This window comes from Neopelma chrysocephalum, unplaced genomic scaffold (genome assembly GCF_003984885.1).
Source record: "Neopelma chrysocephalum unplaced genomic scaffold, ASM398488v2 Primary Assembly neopelma1_180, whole genome shotgun sequence".
In the NCBI taxonomy this organism is placed as follows: domain Eukaryota; kingdom Metazoa; phylum Chordata; class Aves; order Passeriformes; family Pipridae; genus Neopelma; species Neopelma chrysocephalum.
In genome coordinates this window covers 244,910-262,988 of record NW_020897842.1, presented here as the reverse complement: position 1 = coordinate 262,988, position 18,079 = coordinate 244,910, and the positions used below count along the sequence as shown (strand labels likewise).

General features: G+C 45.5%; 1 protein-coding gene across 2 annotated transcripts in view; it reads left to right on the top strand.

The window, feature by feature from the left end:
- Window positions 1-18,079, top strand: part of DVL1 (dishevelled segment polarity protein 1) — a 70,964-nt gene that overhangs the window by 42,452 nt on the left and 10,433 nt on the right. The window contains exons 4-11 of one of the 2 annotated variants that reach the window (XM_027702118.1): window positions 1,101-1,213; window positions 6,196-6,334; window positions 11,250-11,343; window positions 12,321-12,390; window positions 13,177-13,316; window positions 14,140-14,216; window positions 14,697-14,764; window positions 16,294-16,443. In XM_027702118.1, coding sequence (XP_027557919.1) covers window positions 1,101-1,213; window positions 6,196-6,334; window positions 11,250-11,343; window positions 12,321-12,390; window positions 13,177-13,316; window positions 14,140-14,216; window positions 14,697-14,764; window positions 16,294-16,443 — 851 coding nt within the window. The remainder of the gene's footprint in view (window positions 1-1,100; window positions 1,214-6,195; window positions 6,335-11,249; window positions 11,344-12,320; window positions 12,391-13,176; window positions 13,317-14,139; window positions 14,217-14,696; window positions 14,765-16,293; window positions 16,444-18,079) is intronic. The other variant, XM_027702119.1, reaches the window with a different exon arrangement.

The window sequence follows — 18,079 nt, the reverse complement described above, 5'->3', positions numbered from 1 at the left end:
TTCAAACTGCCAGAGGGCAGGGTTAGGTGGGATATTGGGAAGGAATTCTAGGCTATGAGGGTGGTGAGGGGCTGGGATGGAATTCCCAGAGAAGCTCTGGCTGCCCCTTCCCTGGAAGTGTCCAAGGCCGGGTTGGACAGGGCTTGGAGCAACCTGGGCTGGTGGAAGGTGTCCCAGCCCATGGCAGGGGGTGGGACTGGATGAGCTTTTTAACACAGAGCATTCTGTGCTTTTATGCACTTAATTATTTTCAGCTTTGCTGTGACTTGCAGGACTTCAACCTTCAAGGTCAGTGCTCTATATTAAAAGTGGCCAATGAGCTGTAGCTCCTGCCCTTTGGCTGAATGATCCCTCCACTTGGCCCATCAGTGCCTCTCTTTTCCATGGAAATGTCAGGCAACAGTCTTGTCAGGCAGCTTTTCCCATGTCATGGTGATGTGCAAATGTAGAGACAGGACAAGGGGAAATGGCTTTAAACTGAAAGAAGGTAAATTCAGCCTAGATATTAGAAAGAAATCCTTCCCTGTGACGGTGGGGAGGCCCTGGCACAGGTTGCCCAGAGAAGCTTTTCCTGCTCCATCCCTGGAAGTGTCCAAGCCCAGTTTGGACGGGGCTTGGAGCGAACTGGGATAGTGGAAGGTGTCCCTGCTCATGGCAGGGGGTGGAATGAGATGAGCTTTAAGGTCCCTCCCAACCCAAACCATTCTGTGATTCCATGAAAGTCACAGTCTCCTCCTGTCTGCAGACAGCACCGTGTGTCTCAGGGCATTTGAAAATCACCCTTTCACTGTTTGAATAACATTTGCTCTGTTTGAAAATAGCACCGTGTGTCTCAGGGCATTTGAAAATAACCCTTTCACTGTTTGAATAATATTTGTGCTGTTTGAAAATCACGCTGTGTGTCTCAGGGCATGGACGTGGAGTTGTGTTTTCACCCCCCAGGTGGTTTTTTGGGGTGGGCAGAGCCAGACTGGAAGGAAGGGGGGGTTGTGCAGCGCTCGGCTGCAAGAACAGTTTTCTGGCTTCTGAACCGACTGTTTTACTGAAAGAGAGAAAAAAAGGGATGACCCTGGTGTTTGTTCCTCTCTGTTCTGTGACAGCCCCAACGCTGCCAGCAGCAGGGATGGCCTGGACAATGACACAGGGACAGAGTCAGTCATCAGCCACCGGCGGGACAGGCACCGGCGGAGGAACAGGGAAGGGCACGAGGATGGTGAGTCCTGGCTCATTTCCCCCTCTCTCCCCCCCCCCTTTTTTTTCATTCAGAAAGAACAATTTTCCTGCCAGTCTTTCAGAGCAACAATTGCTTTTTGCCATGCAGGAGACCTGTGTCTGCGTTCCTGTGTGCTTTCAGGGACTGTGATTATTTTAATGGAATAATTTGATAATTGCTTTGAAACTCTTTGAAGCTCGGCGTTTTCTGAGAGGTCTGGGCAACCTACAGTTGAGATTATTTTTGACAATGTTCAGAGCTTTCTGCAGCATTAGAAGATGAGTAGCTTGGAGAGGACTAACTGTTCATTTCTCAAGGCTCAGATCAGCCGTGGTGTTTTGTGCTGATATAACGTTGGCTCTGGAGATCTTTTTTTATATCTAAATACACCCAAAGTACACAAATAAACTGCAGAACTCCATCTCTTGCCTCTAGTCTGTACATCAAAGTAAGCTTGGTTTTTTTCATTCGTTGCCAGACAAGAATTTCCAGGCTTAATTAAGAATTAATAGGTGCCACCCATTGAGTTTAAAATGGTCCAGAATTTGGAATATTTGGGCCCAAGAGATGCCATCACAATCTTTATTCACAGCTCCACCCACTAAAGTATTTGCCTGCAGTTAGAAAACCAGAAATCACATCTATATATTGTGGGCTAAAAACAGGTGTCTTCCTGTTCATTTAACCCTTCCAACGTGTCACTGATTCAGAAGGACTGAAAATTCCTCAGTGGGTGAAGCAGAGAGGTGTCTGTGCATGACCCTGACTGCAAATTCCTTTGGGAAATCATAGAAAGGGGCAGAATTTTTTAATAGGGTTGTGTTAAAAATTTGGTACAGGAAGGATGTTAAAAGGGGAATTGTTTTAAACATTGAATTATTGCCAGTGCATGTTTTGCTGTGGATATTCATGGCTTGAGAGCTGGTGTTGGATGGTGTGGGGCCACAGTTTGGAATGCTCATATGGGATTGTTTGAGCACAGGAGTTTCTGCCTCTGGGGGGGGTCTGAAACTAGTTCTTTGGAAAGAAATGGGATAAAATTTCCTCCCCCTCCTGTCAAAGCTCAGGCAATAACATGGCAGTAATGCAAACATTCCCTGTTTTCTAAACAATTCAGGCCTTCTACCTGAAGCAGGTGAGTTTTGTTGACATGCACAAAACAATGGTAACTGCTGTACCACCAAAATATATTGTTTAATTTCCACAGTGTTTCTGTGGTCACAACAATATTTTATTTGACAGCAATGACAAACAATACATACAATAACACCCCAGTGTGTTGTTTTCAGTGGGAAGCATCCCTGAAGTGCACAGTTGAGCACTGTGTCCTGACTTGCCATTTGAAAAATACTAAAATAAGTGAAATACCCTAATTCTGGAAAGGATTTGAAGGCCTTTTCATCACAAGGATTATTCTTTTCTTGAGTCTTCATGTGTGGAGCACAGCTGGATGTAAAATGGGGGAACAGTCCAGGGAAAAGGGGACAGGGATGGGGAAAGGGCAGCAGGGTGTGACACCTGGATCCCAGCTCTTCCAGGGGCTTGTCATTATGAAACTAGTGGTAAATCCTCCTTTCCCTGCAGAAAGAAGGGAATGCAGTGAGAGTGTTTGATCTGGTCCTGCAGGGACTCGTTTGAATAATACCAAAATTACAGCTCTGGTGGTTTTGGAGGGGCAGGATGAGGGATCTCCTTGGAGCCCTGCATTACTCAGAGGTTTGTTCCAGAGCCACAGGGACAGCCCTGCCGGCTCACCCGGCTGAACAATAACCTGAGCACGGAGTGTTTGTGGCTCATTTGGGGCTCATTGTTGGGTGAAGTGTGAATGTTTGAGCTCCCTGTTGGTGTGAAGCGAAAGACAAATGAATTACCTACCCCGGCAGCGAGGGTTTCCCTGGGTACTCTGCAGAGGGAAAGGAGCACTTGTTCCTCAGGAAAACATGAGCAGTGTATTACAGCCTTCACTTCAAACAGGTGAAGGGAGAGAAGGTGCTAATGAGCCCTTTGGGAACTGTAGAGGTGTGGACACATCGAGCCAAAACCTGTACAGGTCGAGGAGGCTGAGTCCACTGATCCCAGAGCAGAACTGAGAGGCTCAGCAGAACTGAGGATCTTGTTCTGACCTGAGAAAACCCCAGGGCTGGGAAGACAAGGGAAGCAAAACGAAGATTTTTCTGTCCTACTTTCCGTTTTAATTTGCAAAAATAATTTCCTGATTTTATTGAAAAGCTTTTGCCACCTTTCAACGTGACAGTCTGGGCTTGAACCTTGGGTTCTTACAGAGGCTTTCAGGTTTGATTTGGAGCCTGGGCAATGGGAAGTTAAACCAGGTGGTAATTAAAAGTGTGGTATCATGGGTGGGTTGTTCACCAAACCAGCCTGTGTGTTTTCCTTCGTTGTTGCAGGATTACTCATCCCCAAAAAAGCTGTTTCTGCTGAATTGCTGCTGGGCAATTACAGACACACAGAGAGAGGCCACTGTAAATATTGATGGCTCTGGCAGATGTGGACACACCTGGTGATCTGACAACGCTTTCACACCTCTTCCATATTGAAAATGCAAAAGGATTTTGCAGCAGAGGGGCTGTGATTTGCTAGACCAGGGATCCACTCAGATAACAACACAGGCTGGGGCATTTGTAAGCTCTTCCACCCATTTCCCTTAAATTATGCTCCTCTTTTAAGTGCAAAGGCAATGAATGCTTGTGTCTTCTCCTGTGCTTGTATATCCTCTGATTTCCAAGTGATACCCACAATGTGGTGGCTTGAGGAACATAATAAAACCCTTTTGTTCATCCATGTGCTTTTGGAGGTTTGTGACAGCGCAGGAAACCTTCAGGAAAACCCATCTGGAAAAGAAATCGGGATGTCAGGGCTCTGCTTTGTCTCTTCAAGCAACAAAAGTCGCTTTGGAAAGTTGACAAAGTCCTGTTAAGTGAAAGTAGAGTGAGGATCTTAATTAGAGACGTGGGAGGTCTGCCTGGCACATGTTCTGGGGACCCCTCGCTGGGGAGAACAAAGCTCCCCTGTCAGTCTGCTGAGGGGGAGTGGGAAAGGGGCCTGTGGAGGCTCTAATTAGGGAGGCAATTAAGGGACAAGTTTCCTCTGGCGTCGAGGGGTGTTTTAGAGCTGCTGCTCGGCCTCTGACAAGTCTGCAGATGTCAAGTGTCGACGCCGGTGTTTCGACACCCGGTTTGCTGTGGGGTGAACTTAACTCTTGTGCAGCCAACTGAAAAATGCCACATAATGACCTGTGCCTTGAGAAGCTCCTCATGTGGGCAGGCTTGTAGATCCCCAAATGTTTGGGAAGAGGAGCTGTTGGAGGTTTCCACTCAGTGCTGCAATATATGGGTTTTTTTACCACGGAGTGTGCCAAGGAATCTGAAGAAGGGCTGGAACTAGAAAACAGTTGCAATGGGAACTTGAAGCCTGTCTTTGGTGGAGGGATTAGAGGCTGTTTGAGGGTTCCAAAGAGCTTCAAACACGAGGCAAAGCAGGATGCAGGGGTAGAACATGGATATGGGTACAAGCATGAAGCAGGAGTGGACAATCCCATCATTCTTCCCTAGTTCCAGAGCAGGGACTGAGCCCTGCACCCAGAGGAGTTACGAGTCTTTATTGAGAAACTGAGAACATATTTCTGTTAATAACTGGTAAAGGCTTTCTGCACTGGAGGGGATTGGAAGGGCAGCTGTTTTTTCCTCTTAACTGGGAGCTTGGATGTGCCTTCTTCCTGAGACACCCTTGTTCTCTGCAGTATCACAGAACCCTCCTTCCACCTTCCTTGAGCAGATGCTGCTCTTCCCTTTCTGCTTTCGAGGCTGCTTTGATTTGGTCTTTGATGTGCTTCTGTCCCTCAGGCAGGGCCTACTCTGCTGTTGATAAAAGTCAAGGAGGACACATTTTACCCTCCCAGGCTATGCTTTATTCTCATCTCTGTGAGACACTCCAAGGCTTTTGTCTGATGGTCCCAGTGAACTCTTGTCATCCTCCAAGGAAGAAACAGGGGCAGGGGGGTCAGCAAGGCAGAAAGTCCCTGGTCATTAGTGGGACAGGCATTGAACCAGAGCAGGGAATGATTCTTGTTGGGACTTAAAACTTGGATATGTGGGGGTATTTTGTGAATAAACCCCTTATAAGCATGGTTTGTGAAAGTGCTCACACAATTATGTTTCCTGACCTCCCCTGCCCCCAAACTGTGCTGGCTAATATTAGAAGATCTTGGAAAAGGGAATTTTATTTGAGTAGAGAAACTAGGAAAAACTTTTATGTATTTGAATGCACACCTTAATTACACAGGAAACCTTTCTTGTGAGTTCAAGGCTGCCTGGTGCTGTTTGGGATGTATAAAATGGAGCTAAAATCAAAGTTTAAGTGGCTGATAAAATAATTTTTAGCTGCTGCAGCAGTGCATGGGAGCTTTTCTGTAGCAGAATATCTAATTCAAACAGGAAATGTGAAGTTGAACTCTGTTTAAAATACAACAGAGAAGATATAGCTGGATAAAGGAAGGGGAAAAAATATAAATAGGAGGCATTTTAGTGAGCCCTTCTGATATACATAAACCAGGTTGTTCTGGAATATCTAGAAATAAGGATTGTTGTTTAAGGTTTTCTGTGCTACCAAACTCAGATTGTGTTACCTGCTGCTTTCCCAGGGGCTTTATTTGTACCTTCCCACTGACATCAACTTCTCATGGCCCTTCTCACTGATGTCTGATACCTTTACAGTAGTTGTTCCTGCCTCCTCCTTCTGCCTCAATCCATTTGTGACTTGTCCATGAACTGAGCCACAGGCAGATGGAAAAGTTAGGGAGAAGGGAGGCAGGCCAGTAGATTTTGGAGCTGTTGAATGGGATCAGTTTGGTTTTGGCATGAGGGTCCTCTGCAGCTGTGGCTGTGCCCATCCTGCTGCTCCCGGTGCCGCTGCTTCCCTGCCCTTCCCCTCTGCCCAATAACACCCCCTGTGTGATTTTTTGGCAGCCCCTCGGATCAATGGGCACCCAAAGCTGGACAGGCACCGTGAGCACCCCCCTGGCTACGACAGCTCCTCCACCATGATGAGCAGTGAGCTGGAGTCCAGCAGCTTCATCGACTCCGAGGACGACGACAACACGAGCAGGTGGGGCACTGCCACGGGCACCGAGCTGGGAAAGGCTCTTTGCATCTCTCTCCAGGCTCTCCACTGTGGTTCTGGGCTTGATTTAGATCTTCTCCTTCCCCCTTTTCATTCCTTTTTTGCCCTGGTGTACATGATTTGAGCACTGGCTGTGGCACTCAGTGCCATGGTCTACTAGACAAGGTGGTGGTGGGGCACTGCCACGGGCACTGAGCTGGGAAAGGCTCTTTGCATCTCTCTCCAGGCTCTCCACTGTGGTTCTGGGCTTCATTTAGATCTTCTCCTTCCCCCTTTTCATTCCTGTTTTGCCCTGGTGTGTATGATTTGAGCACTGGCTGTGGCACTCAGTGCCATTGTCTACTAGACAAGGTGTTGTTGGGTCGACTCAATGATCTTTAATGATCTTTTCCAACCTTGTTGACTCTGTGATAACTCATCAATAACATCATGTTGTGTATAAGCTCTGCTCTAAGAACCAAGCTCAGTTACAGGGTCACTCTCCAACCTGCCTGTAGCCACTGCTTCAATAAAGAGGAAAATTCTGCTCCTGCCCTTTCCTTTTAACAGCAAGAATGGTCACATTTTAAGATCAAAGCAATGTGCAACTGCCTACCTATTTATAAAGTAATGGTGTGAATATTATATTAAAATACCTTCAGCATAAGTTCCTAATAAGTGTGCACTTCACTAGAGCTGAATTATAAAGGAATTCCTGTGTAATTGCATAGTCTGAGGCCTGTGAGCAGTACAGGAATTCATCAAAGTTAATGCTATTGCAAAGGCAGGCTGGGTTGCCATATATTTATGGCTCCTTCATTATTTCTTTCTTTCTGTGAATTATTCCTCACTTCTTGAAAAATACCTCTCCATTTGGAAAGATGCTTGTAAATCTCTAAAGATGTTTTTGTTGTTCCCTAAAAGGTTTATAAGCCAATACATTTCTCGGGTTTAAAATACTTATTTTTAAGGGTGTAAAATGAATCAAAACAAATATACTTTCCTTTCCTGGCAGCATTCTCTAAACAATGTCTCTGGAGCTGTTGTTCTTCCCAGTGAGCTCTGAAAACCCGTTACAGATTTCTGGGAATTGTCAGGGAACAAAATTGTAGGTCTTTGGTGGTTCATAGAGATCTGCAGCCTAAAACAAATAAGGTGCAACATGATGTTCTTAAATTCCAGGGAAACAGCAAGAGCAGGTGCTGGAGGTACTGAACCACTTGCTGTGTTTACAAACATGATCAGTTTATTGAACTCGGTGGGTCTGTTTGGTCTTGCAGTTGGTCATGGCTTGAAGAGCTGGTGAAGAACATCAGTTCCTCCAAATTCTGCTTAAAGGCCTTGTGCTGGAGGGGTAACTAAATGAAGATTTAGTTGAAGATTTGCTCCTGAATTGGTTTCAAGAACTTATTTTGCAGCTCCAGTGAATTAGGAGGTGTCCCTGCCCATGGAAGGGGGCTTGGAACGAGATGATCTTTAAGGTCCTTTCCAGCCCAAACCGTTCCATGATTCTATGATGAAGTTCCCAACACCTGAAGACACGAAAAAATTTACCCTTCTGGATGCTTTGTGCTTCACCTGGATGTTCATGTGCATAAAGGCTTGGCAAGATCAGCAGTTAACCTGAATGCACTCTCAGCCTCCCTAAAGCCTTTAGGGCTTCTAACCCTCCTTCCCTCCCTAAAAAACGAAGCCCACAAAAACAACAACAACAACAACAACAACAATAACCCTGCAGCTGATGTGGGGTTTCTTGTAAATGAATTAATCATTCCCATGGCAGCAAGCAATGCAGTGGGGCAGGATTAGCACTGGAGCACTTCAGAGCAGACCCAGCTAAACCTTTTCTGTGTTAATAAAAGTCAAACTTCCTGCGTCTGACCCGAGAATAAAGAGATTCTTCGAAGCTGCTGCGCAGCCTTTCCCTCTCGAGGCTGGGGCAGGAGCTTTTGGCACAGGGAGCAGCTGCCAGGCCAGCTAGTCAGGAAGAACCACTCCATGGAATGCTCCAAGGTATGCTGTTGTGTTCCAGGGATGGTGTTTCTCAGGCAGATGAGAGATTGTGCTGGCAGGGAGAAGTTTTTTCTTCCGAGGCGAACGCAGGCAAATAACACCACGAGAATGCTCCAGACCTGCTGGAGGCAGCCTGGGCAGGAAGGGGGTAAGTTTGGGGAATAACAGCTCAGGGACTCTGCTGTCACAGCCTGCTCTGTGGAGGAGATTGGACAGGGAGGAGGCCACTGAGAGAAGAAATCAGATGTAAGGGATGTTACTGTCTTGGAAGAGGTTGCAGGTTGAGGATGCTTTTCTAACTGTGTGTTTGACACTGGTTTATTTTTATTTTTAACTTGGAGCAGTGCAGCAGAGTTGGGCAGTTCCCAGTCCAAGGAGAATCTGTTGCATTCAGTTAAAGAGTAATGTCTTATTTTGGTACTCGACTTGTTCACAGAATGGCAGTGTGAGCACAATAATTTATTTGCTTTCTTTTCAAAGGATGACATGATTGAATGCTCGTGTTGTTTGCAGGTAGGAGTTTGAGCACAGGTTGATGTAGGGAGCTCAGGATGAACTTTACAGTAAAAATCTTATTTCTGTTAAGCAAACAAAGGTCTAAGAGAGATGACATCTGTAGGATTATTGTCAGCTATGTGCAATTGGTATTCTCAGTTCAGTGTAACTAAGATAATTCACTGCAAAAACTTGATGATGTTTATTTCTCATTTAAGAAATTAGCACTGGTTCTCTTTAAACTATATGGATAAACTGTCTTTAACAAATGTTACCTTTTCCCCCTTCCTTTGGGGGATATAGATTGGTGAAATTATTGTCATTATTTAAAAAAATGTCTTCTGTGGGATTTATTAGCCTTTGTGTTAGAACTGCAGTCAGGGTTTCTTGGGCAGTAGCCAGCGCAGGAAATTATTTGGTAGTGATGATTGCAGATTTGTTTTTCATCTTTGCACTTGGTTTGTCTCAAAAGCTCAAATATACCATCTTGTCTTGCTCATCAAATTGTGGTAATAACTTTTGCTCAGTTATTTCTGAGGATACTTCAGGGAGCAAAATATTTTTCCTCCTTAGAATAGGTTTGAGCTGTTGTTCAGCATCCAGATACTCCTAAAATATGAAGGATTCAGCAAGCATGCATGAAGGCTGTGGATTTTATAGAAATTACAGGAAGAGATGGTGAAATGTGCCATGGCTACATGAAAATAGGTATAAATATATTCCTGCAGTGCCTCATCAATTTTGTGCAACTAATGGGAGAGGCTGTTTTAGCTCCAGGAGACAGACAGTATTTCAGGGAAGTAACTCCTTCTTGAAGGAGCTGATTCCCATTTTTCCTCTCTAATATTGGGTAGAATGGAAAAAATTACCATAAAAAGAAGAACTTCACTTTGCACATATTATTATCTGGTAACAGGATTTCAGAGAATTGCCAAAACCCTCTGATTTGGCTGGTTTAATTTAAAAGAAAATCCCCTTCTTAAAGAGCAGGTTCACTGTGAGCAACATGCCTTTCCTTTGCTCAAATTCTCCTAAATTCTTGTGTGCTGAAAGGTTTGGGCTGAATCCTCCTGGTGAGATATTCTGGGAGAGAAGAGGAGGAGAATGAAACTGGAGTGGAAATAGGAAGGGGAAGAATATTGGTAGTAAAATGTCAGAGGAGGTTTTTGTGTCACTCTTTGCTGGTGCTTTCGAGAGAGTGGTGGGTGTTGAACAAGTCCAGTTTTGGGAACCCTGCATCTGAGACCTCCTTATTTTTCCTTTTGGAAAGGCAAAGCCTCCCAAACCCAGGTGCTTTGAGCTGTTTCCACCGACGGAGGATTATCAAGTTTCTGATCTCTTTTTTGAAAATCCCACCTCTTGGCTCCTTTAATTTGCCTCTGCTGGGAGGGGGAGAAGGGAGTGTGTGAGGTTAACGTGCCTGAAATAGTTTTGTGAACTCAAAGGGAATGTCAGGAGATTCACACCCTCTGAGCAGCTCCAGCATCTGTGACACCCAGCTCGGTGTCCTTGGTGAGGACACCCCACTCCGTGCACGATGGGTTTCCCATGGTGGGCTGGAATCTCATGACACCAAACTCCTGGTATCAAGTTTTCCTTGAGGTATTCTCACATACCTGAATGTGGCTGGAACTTTGAGAGGCTGGGGAAGAAGAAGCCTGGCACTGTTTGTTTTGTGGCAGTGCCAGTTCAGTTACTTGCCTTGTGCAGGGTTGGATTTTTTAATCTTGGTTAATGATGGAGCATTCCTTTTTTTTTCCCCCTCATTCTTAACATAATAAATAGAGGAGAGATGTCTCTGTGGTGCTGTAGTGGTATCTGAGAAATCTAGGCTTTGTTCCAGGCTCCTGAAATTAATTTGGGCAAATCCATTTATGTCTCCCTGTGTCTCATTCCGCTCTCTGTAAATTGGGGGTGATTAAAGCTCTGAACTCTTAGAGGGATCTTAAAGATTTCTGTGCAGAATGTGGCACATGTAGGTTCTACAAATTTGAAGAGCCTGAAAAAAAAAAAACCACAACAAGAAAAAACTAGCAGAATATGTGAAGGTAAATCATATTCACTGTTCCTCTGTCACTATTTGGTGTTTTATTTTGTTGAGTTCAAGCCTTAATTTTAAGTTCCTCTTAACAGTGGAAGAAAATACAGCACCAGGACAAGACTCACAAAAATTGACATTAAGGGCTGCACTCAGATTTGCTCCCAAAAGAAGGGAAGCCACTAAATTATCCTCCAATCCCTGCTGGAGTTGAGCTGGAATCTTCTCTGTGCTCTTGCAAACTGGCTGATGGTGTCGGCAGGATTTGTTCTCTCCTGCATTTGGAATCAGCCTTTTTTTTTTTGGTTTTTGGCAGGGAAATGCAAATGGCTCAGCTCTGCAGGGATGACATCTCTGCTCTCCTTTCCCCCTCAGGTTGAGTAGCTCCACGGAGCAAAGCACCTCATCCCGGCTCATCCGGAAGCACAAACGCAGGAGGAGGAAACAAAGGATGCGGCAGATCGACAGGGTAAGGTTGGCACCATCCCTCCCCAAGGAGGTGAACCGTGATTCCTGAGCTTAGCTCTTGGCTCAGGAAGGGATCCAGAACAGGTCTGTGCCTGTTGAATTCTTTGGAAAGGCTCCCTTTGGCTCCAGTCTGGATAAATCTCTACATTTGAAGTTCTGCAGAACCAGAGTCAAGTTTTTCTCCGCTCCTTTTCTTCCTTTTGTTGTTCAGTGATCCCATTTCTTGTCTTTTCCAAGACTAGTTCCTGCAGGAGAAGGTCCATTATGCCACTGGCTGATGTGGGAAGGGGTGTCAAGATGCCTGTTGTATAAATCACGGAGACCTGCATTGTTCCTGAAGGAGAAATCTAAATTTATAGGAAATCTCAACTCTTCTCTCTTACCCTTTCCTGTGCCAGTGCTGTGGCAGCAGGATGAGGATGGCCTAAATGACAGAATCTTGGAGGAACTGTTCTGTTCTCCCATAAATACCAGTCTTCACACATTAAAGAATGAGCTCACATAACATTTTATCCCAACGACTGAGGTAGTGTTTGAGAAGGTCTTTGATAAGCACATTTGTATTTAATTTTGGAGGCAGGGGAGTGTCTCTCCTCTCACTTCCTGGCAGATCGTGTTGTTCACCCCTCTCTTCAGGGAGGAGCTGTGGATCCAATAATTCACACTGCACTGGGCACTTTAGGGTTTAAATGTTTGCCTGTCAGTCACAGTCAGGAAGCAGAAAGGATTCAAGGTGAAGTTCAGCTGAGAAACCTCAAAATAGGAACATGCTCTGTGTGTTTTGGGAACAAATCTTTGGGGAAGGTGCAGACTGTGTTCAGATTTCTTTCCCTTACAGATTCCCTTACAGTAGCTTCTGGATGCCTTCCAAATGGAAACCTATTAATCAAATCCTGATGAGTTAATCCTCAGTAGTTCTTTTTATTGTCTTGCTCCGTGCCATTTAAAACCTTGAGAATTCTCTGTTGTATTTTGCAGTCGTCTTCGTTCAGCAGCATCACCGATTCCACCATGTCCCTAAATATCATCACTGTCACACTCAACATGGGTAAGAGGATAAGCCCCATTTCTTGTGATGAATTTGAGATGTATTTTGTGGTGGTGTGGTAGCCTTTGGAGCCAGGAGAAAGTTCCTTGGTTTGAAAGGATGCCAGGTGGGCTAAAGGGAATGGCAGCTGAGAGTTGCTCCTGTGTTGACTGTGCCCGGATTCCTAGTCCAGAGCTGGATAGTTCTGAGCCATTTGCACAAGCAAAGCAGTGTTCTTTCCTGGGAAAGGGCTGGAACTCCAGGATATGGAGTTAGTGGTGAGATGTAGGGATGGTGAGGGGTCAGACACTGTCAGAAGCAAGGGTAGAAGGGAACTGTAGGTTTGTGTTTCTGCCGCTCCTGCGTTTCATTGTTTAACCAGACAGAAATGTGCAGGGCTGCCAATTAACTCAGCAGCTTTCAGTGGCACCAAACCCTTCCTGCTGCTCTGAAGTGTGGAACAAACATTGCTCAATGCTGATGGGGTGCCCAATTTCGAGGTGTAGACGTGTCCTTTCAGTGTTGGTTCTCTTGCTGTTTTTTTTTTTTTTAATGTAACTTTTCATTATCCTGTATGAACAGATCATGTCTTTAGCAGTATTTCCCTGAAGGGGCCAGGCAGACACTGGCCACTAGGACAACCTGAGATCATTGTTGAGATCATTGTGAGCCAAACCTGGCCCAGCTGATGTGTTGCGAGAGCTGATTTTTCAAAGCTAAAGTAGCCTGGTCTTAACTCTTCGCTGTCACTCCAATCACTCTGTTTGCTTTTTTCCCCTCCCTGCCCTCTGCTTTCTATCCAAACAGAAAAGTATAATTTCCTGGGAATCAGCATCGTGGGGCAGAGCAATGACCGGGGTGATGGTGGCATCTACATCGGCTCTATAATGAAAGGAGGGGCGGTGGCAGCGGACGGCCGGATCGAGCCAGGAGACATGCTCCTGCAGGTTGGTCCCAGAGCATCCCAAAATACCTGCTGCTGGCTTCTCCAGGGCTGGATCAGTTCAGGCATCCCACCAGGCCCATAGGGTCATAGTAATCACTTAACAGAATTCATTCACACTCAGAAAAATGCATCACAAAGACTGTTATCGGGAGTTCTTTGTGAGATGTGCTCTGAGAAACAACATTTCTGCAGCTGCTCAAAGGAATGGAAACGGTTACACCTCGAGTGCTGTGTCCAGTTCTGGGCCCCTCAGTTCAGGAAGGATATTGAGGTCCTGGAGCAGGTCCAGAGGAGAGCAACGAGCTGGGGAAGGGACTCAAGCATAAGTCCTATGAGGAGAGGCTGAGGGAGCTGGGGCTGTTCAGCCTGGAGAAGAGGAGGCTCAGGGGAGACCTCCTCACTCTCTTCAACTCCCTGACAGGAGGGGGGAGCCAGGTGGGGGTTGGTCTCTTTTCCCAGGCAACTCTCAGCAAGACAAGAGGGCTCAGGGTCTTCAGCTGTGCCAGGGGAGATTTAGGTTGGATATTAGGAAGAATTTCTTTGCAGAGAGGGTGATCAGCCATTGGAATGGGCTGCCCAGGGAAGTGGTGGATTCTCCATCCCTGGAGGTTTTTAAGAAGAGACTGGATGTGGCATCAGTGCCATGGGCTGGGAACCACAGCGGGGTTGGATCAAGGGTTGGACTTGATGATCTCGGAGGTCCCTTCCAATCCAGCTGATTCTATGATTCTGTGATTCTATGAAATAAATTGGGACACAAATAATTAAAATGTCTTTAACTTTGCTGTCCCAGAGCCTGACCTCTGCTTTCTGTGCTGTTCCAGGTGAATGATGTCAATTTTGAGAACATGAGCAATGACGATGCAGTTCGGGTTCTACGGGAAATAGTCTCCAAACCAGGGTGAGCACATTGCAAAACCTCCTGCTATTTATCCTCCATGTGCAGTTACTGGAATGGGGCAAACCTGAGAGAAATCAGCATTTTGATCTCCATTAGGAACCAGCATGACTGTTCCCAGCCCTGAACTTCTCAGTGTGCTGATGAATAGGTGAGACTGGTTTCAATGCACCAGCCAAAACCAACACAAATGAGGAGCTGCCTGGTTTCAGCAGCACTGTTTGTTTACGTGATGAGCATTTTAGTATCTCAAGAGCTGATCATTCAACAGATTTCACCCATAGTGCTCATCACCTGTGCAACACCAGAAGCATCCTGATGCTAGTTCATGCGGGAAATATTTCAACAAGCATCTCAAAAACATTCTCAGAATGTGCTTGACAACTGTTGGACAGGACTAAGTTTGCTTCAAATAGTTCTTGCAGCTGTTCCAACTCTGCAGGAAAGTTAAGAGTCATCCTTACCTGTTTTCTCTCTTTTTAGACCCATCAGCCTAACAGTAGCCAAATGCTGGGACCCTACTCCCAGGAGTTATTTCACCATCCCCAGGGGTGAGTACACATTTGGGCTCTTTGCTGGGTTCCTCTGGAGCCCTCAAGGTCTAGAATACTTTCACCTATTTTGGCATCCAACACATTCCCATTCCCTGCAAGTTCAGTTCTTTTAGGTTTGGTTATTCTGTTTGTCTGCTTTTGGTTTGGGAGGCAGGGGTTTAAGTCCCTTTCTGAGACTCCAGTGCCCACTGAATTCCTGGGAGTTTTTCTTTTGATTCACATGGATTTGGATCAAGCTCTTAACCTTTTGGAGGGTATATCCTCATGATCTTGACCTTTCAATTGATAGGAATTTTGGAGGATAACCATGCAGAAGTGTTAAAAAGTCTCATTTTGTCACATGTGCACTTCCTGGAATTTAAACTGATATTTTTAAAATTTGAGGCAAACAGCAAAGAGATACATATAATTAATATTGAAATACATATTAATATATAATAGGTAATATTAATAGAATATTGAAATATATTTCTGTTAACAGATAATATTGAAATGATCTCATTTTACAACTTGTGGCTCAATAAACTTTTCAGTAGCAATAAAAGATCTGTGCTCATGTGACAAGCACAGCTGCCTCCTGCTGGTGAGGGCTGAGCTCGTGATGGTGAGACCAGTTTGTTCCCAGTAAGGGCTGACCAGTTCATTCCCAGTCTGAAGATGAGGATGGCATTGCCCTTTGAAATTATTGCAATAGAAAATGATCTCGTTTTACAACTTGTGGCTTACAATAACTTGTGACTTAACAAGTTTTACAGCTTGTGGCTTTTCAGTAGCCGTAAAAGATCTGTGCTCATGTGACAAACACAGCTGACTCCTGGTAAGGGCTGTGCTTGTGATGGTGAGACCAGTTTGTTCCCAGTCTGGAGATGAGGATGGCACTGTCCTCTGAAATTAATGCAGTAGAAAATGATCTTGTTTTAAAGATCTCGTTTTAACGTTTAAACACAAGTTAAAACTTGTGGCTTAATAACACAGCTGCCTCCTGCTGGTGAGGGCTGTGCTCATGATGGTGAGCCCAGTTTGTTCCCAGTAAGGGCTGAGCTCGTGATGGTGACCCCAATTCATTCCCAGTAAGGGCTGAGCTCATGATGGTGAGCCCAGTTTGTTCCCAGTATGGGTTGAGCTCATGATAATGAACCCAGTTTGTTCCCAGTAAGGGCTGAGCTTGTGACGGTGACCCCAATTCATTCCCAGTAAGGGCTGAGCTCATGATGGTGACCCCAGTTATTTCCCCATCCGAAGCTGAGGATGGCACTGCCCTTTGACATGAACGCCCCAGCCTGATGCAGACTGGGGGGGCGAAGCCCTTGGGAAAACCAGCCCGTCCCAAAGCAAATCCCCTGGGACTGTGAAGGTGTTGGGATTGTGAAGGTGTTGGTGTCTCGTGTGACCCTGGACTGTGAAGGTGTTGGTGCCTCGTGTGTGACCCTGGACTGTGAAGGTGTTGGTGTCTCTGTGACCCTGGATTGTGAAGGTGTTGGTGCCTCGTGTGACCCCCTCGTGTCTCTCTCTCCCCTGTCCCGCAGCTGAGCCGGTGCGGCCGATCGACCCCGCGGCCTGGATCTCTCATACCACGGCCATGACGGGAGCGTACCCCCGTTACGGTATGAGCCCCTCCATGAGCATCACCACATCTACCAGCTCCTCACTAACAAGCTCAATTCCCGAGTCGGAAAGTAAGTCACCCTGCGGCCAGCCCAGGGCAGGGGGGTGCCCGGGCCCGGCCCTGCCCGGCTGGGCCCCAACCCCGCCCCGGCCACGAGCACGATGAGAGCGGCAGCCACCACACCACACCACACACAGTCCCTGAATGCTTTGCCTTGCACTTGGGATTCCTGTGGGGAGCAGAAAAACCTTTTTTATTTTTTCCTTTAGAGGTTAACGCAGTGTTCGGTCAGGGTTCGCCCTCAGGAAGGAGTAGCTCGGGCCACGAGCGCGATGAGGGCGGCAGCCACCACACACAACCCATGAATGCTTTGCCTTGCACTTGGGATTCCTCTGGGGAGCAGAAAAACCTTTTTTCTTTTTTTCCTTTAAAGGTTAACACAGTGTTTAGTCAGGGTTCACCCTCAGGAAGGAGTAGCTCGTGGTCCCTTTTAAAAGGTCCCCATTTTAAAGATACAAGTCGGGCCTCCGGCTTTGCTCCCTCAGGGGAGTGGGAGAGCTCCATCCTTGCATTTGGCTGTTTTTCAATAAATTTAAATAACTTTAATAAGTTTAAGTATCTTTAATAAATTGAAATATCTTTAATAAATTGAAATAACTTTGATAAATTGAAATAACTTTGATAAATTGAAATATCTTTAATAAATTTAAATATCTTTGATAAATTGGAATATCTTTAATAAATTGAAATAACTTTAATAAACTGAAATGACTTTATTAAGTGTAAATCACTTTAATAAATTTAATGATTTACTAAGTTTTTAAATAAATTTAAATAACTTGCTTTATGTCACTGGTTAATAATGTTAGTAGTGTGCCATTTAGGAAATCTTCCCCTGATGTTCCCATGGCCTTGTTTTATACTTTTTTTATACTTTTAGAATGTATTGAACAAGGAAAAAACAAGTTCAGTGTCCCATGTGAAATTATTATGGTTAGAGCTCAACTTTCTCTCCTGGTTTGTCTGTGGCAGTCTCTAAACTAAGTCGTATCCATGTGACCAAGAAACTGCCATGGTGCCTTATCTTGGAAATATTTGTTTAAGGAATATTGACTCCTCCTTTCTTTTACTCAAAACCACACTTTGAGGATTTTGAAGACCAATGTTGGTGTTGGTTATAAAATCTCTCAGGTTTTATAAGCTCATATTTCCTGGAATTACACCTCACCTTGCAATAAAAGGGAAGGGGTTTTTTGTAGATGTGGTAGCTCAGTGCCTTTAGATATCAGGCAGCAGCACTGAGGGGAAATACATCTGCAGCAGAAAGCAAGTGAACCCCTTCCCTGGTGGCTGCTTTGTCCTGAGATGTGTTTTCAGCCTTACAGGTACCACAGATTGCTGGAATCAAATGTATCTGCTGGTTGCTGTCAAACAAGAGTCTGTGCTCAGCTTTCCTCTTGATCCATGTATTCTGTGCCTTGATTATGGTGCTGTGATTGGGAAGTGGGGAACAGCCACCCTCTCAATCACACGTTGAAAATAAAGGTATTTGGGAGCAGAACCACATTCCTGGAGACAGCTTCTCATTTCTGTGCCAGTGACTTACAGGATTTCCTTTCTGGGGTGCAAGAAAACATGGAATACCCCTGAGCTTTATCGTGGCCTTCTGCTTTCCACCCTTCCCTCAGCCCAGCCCTGTGACCTGC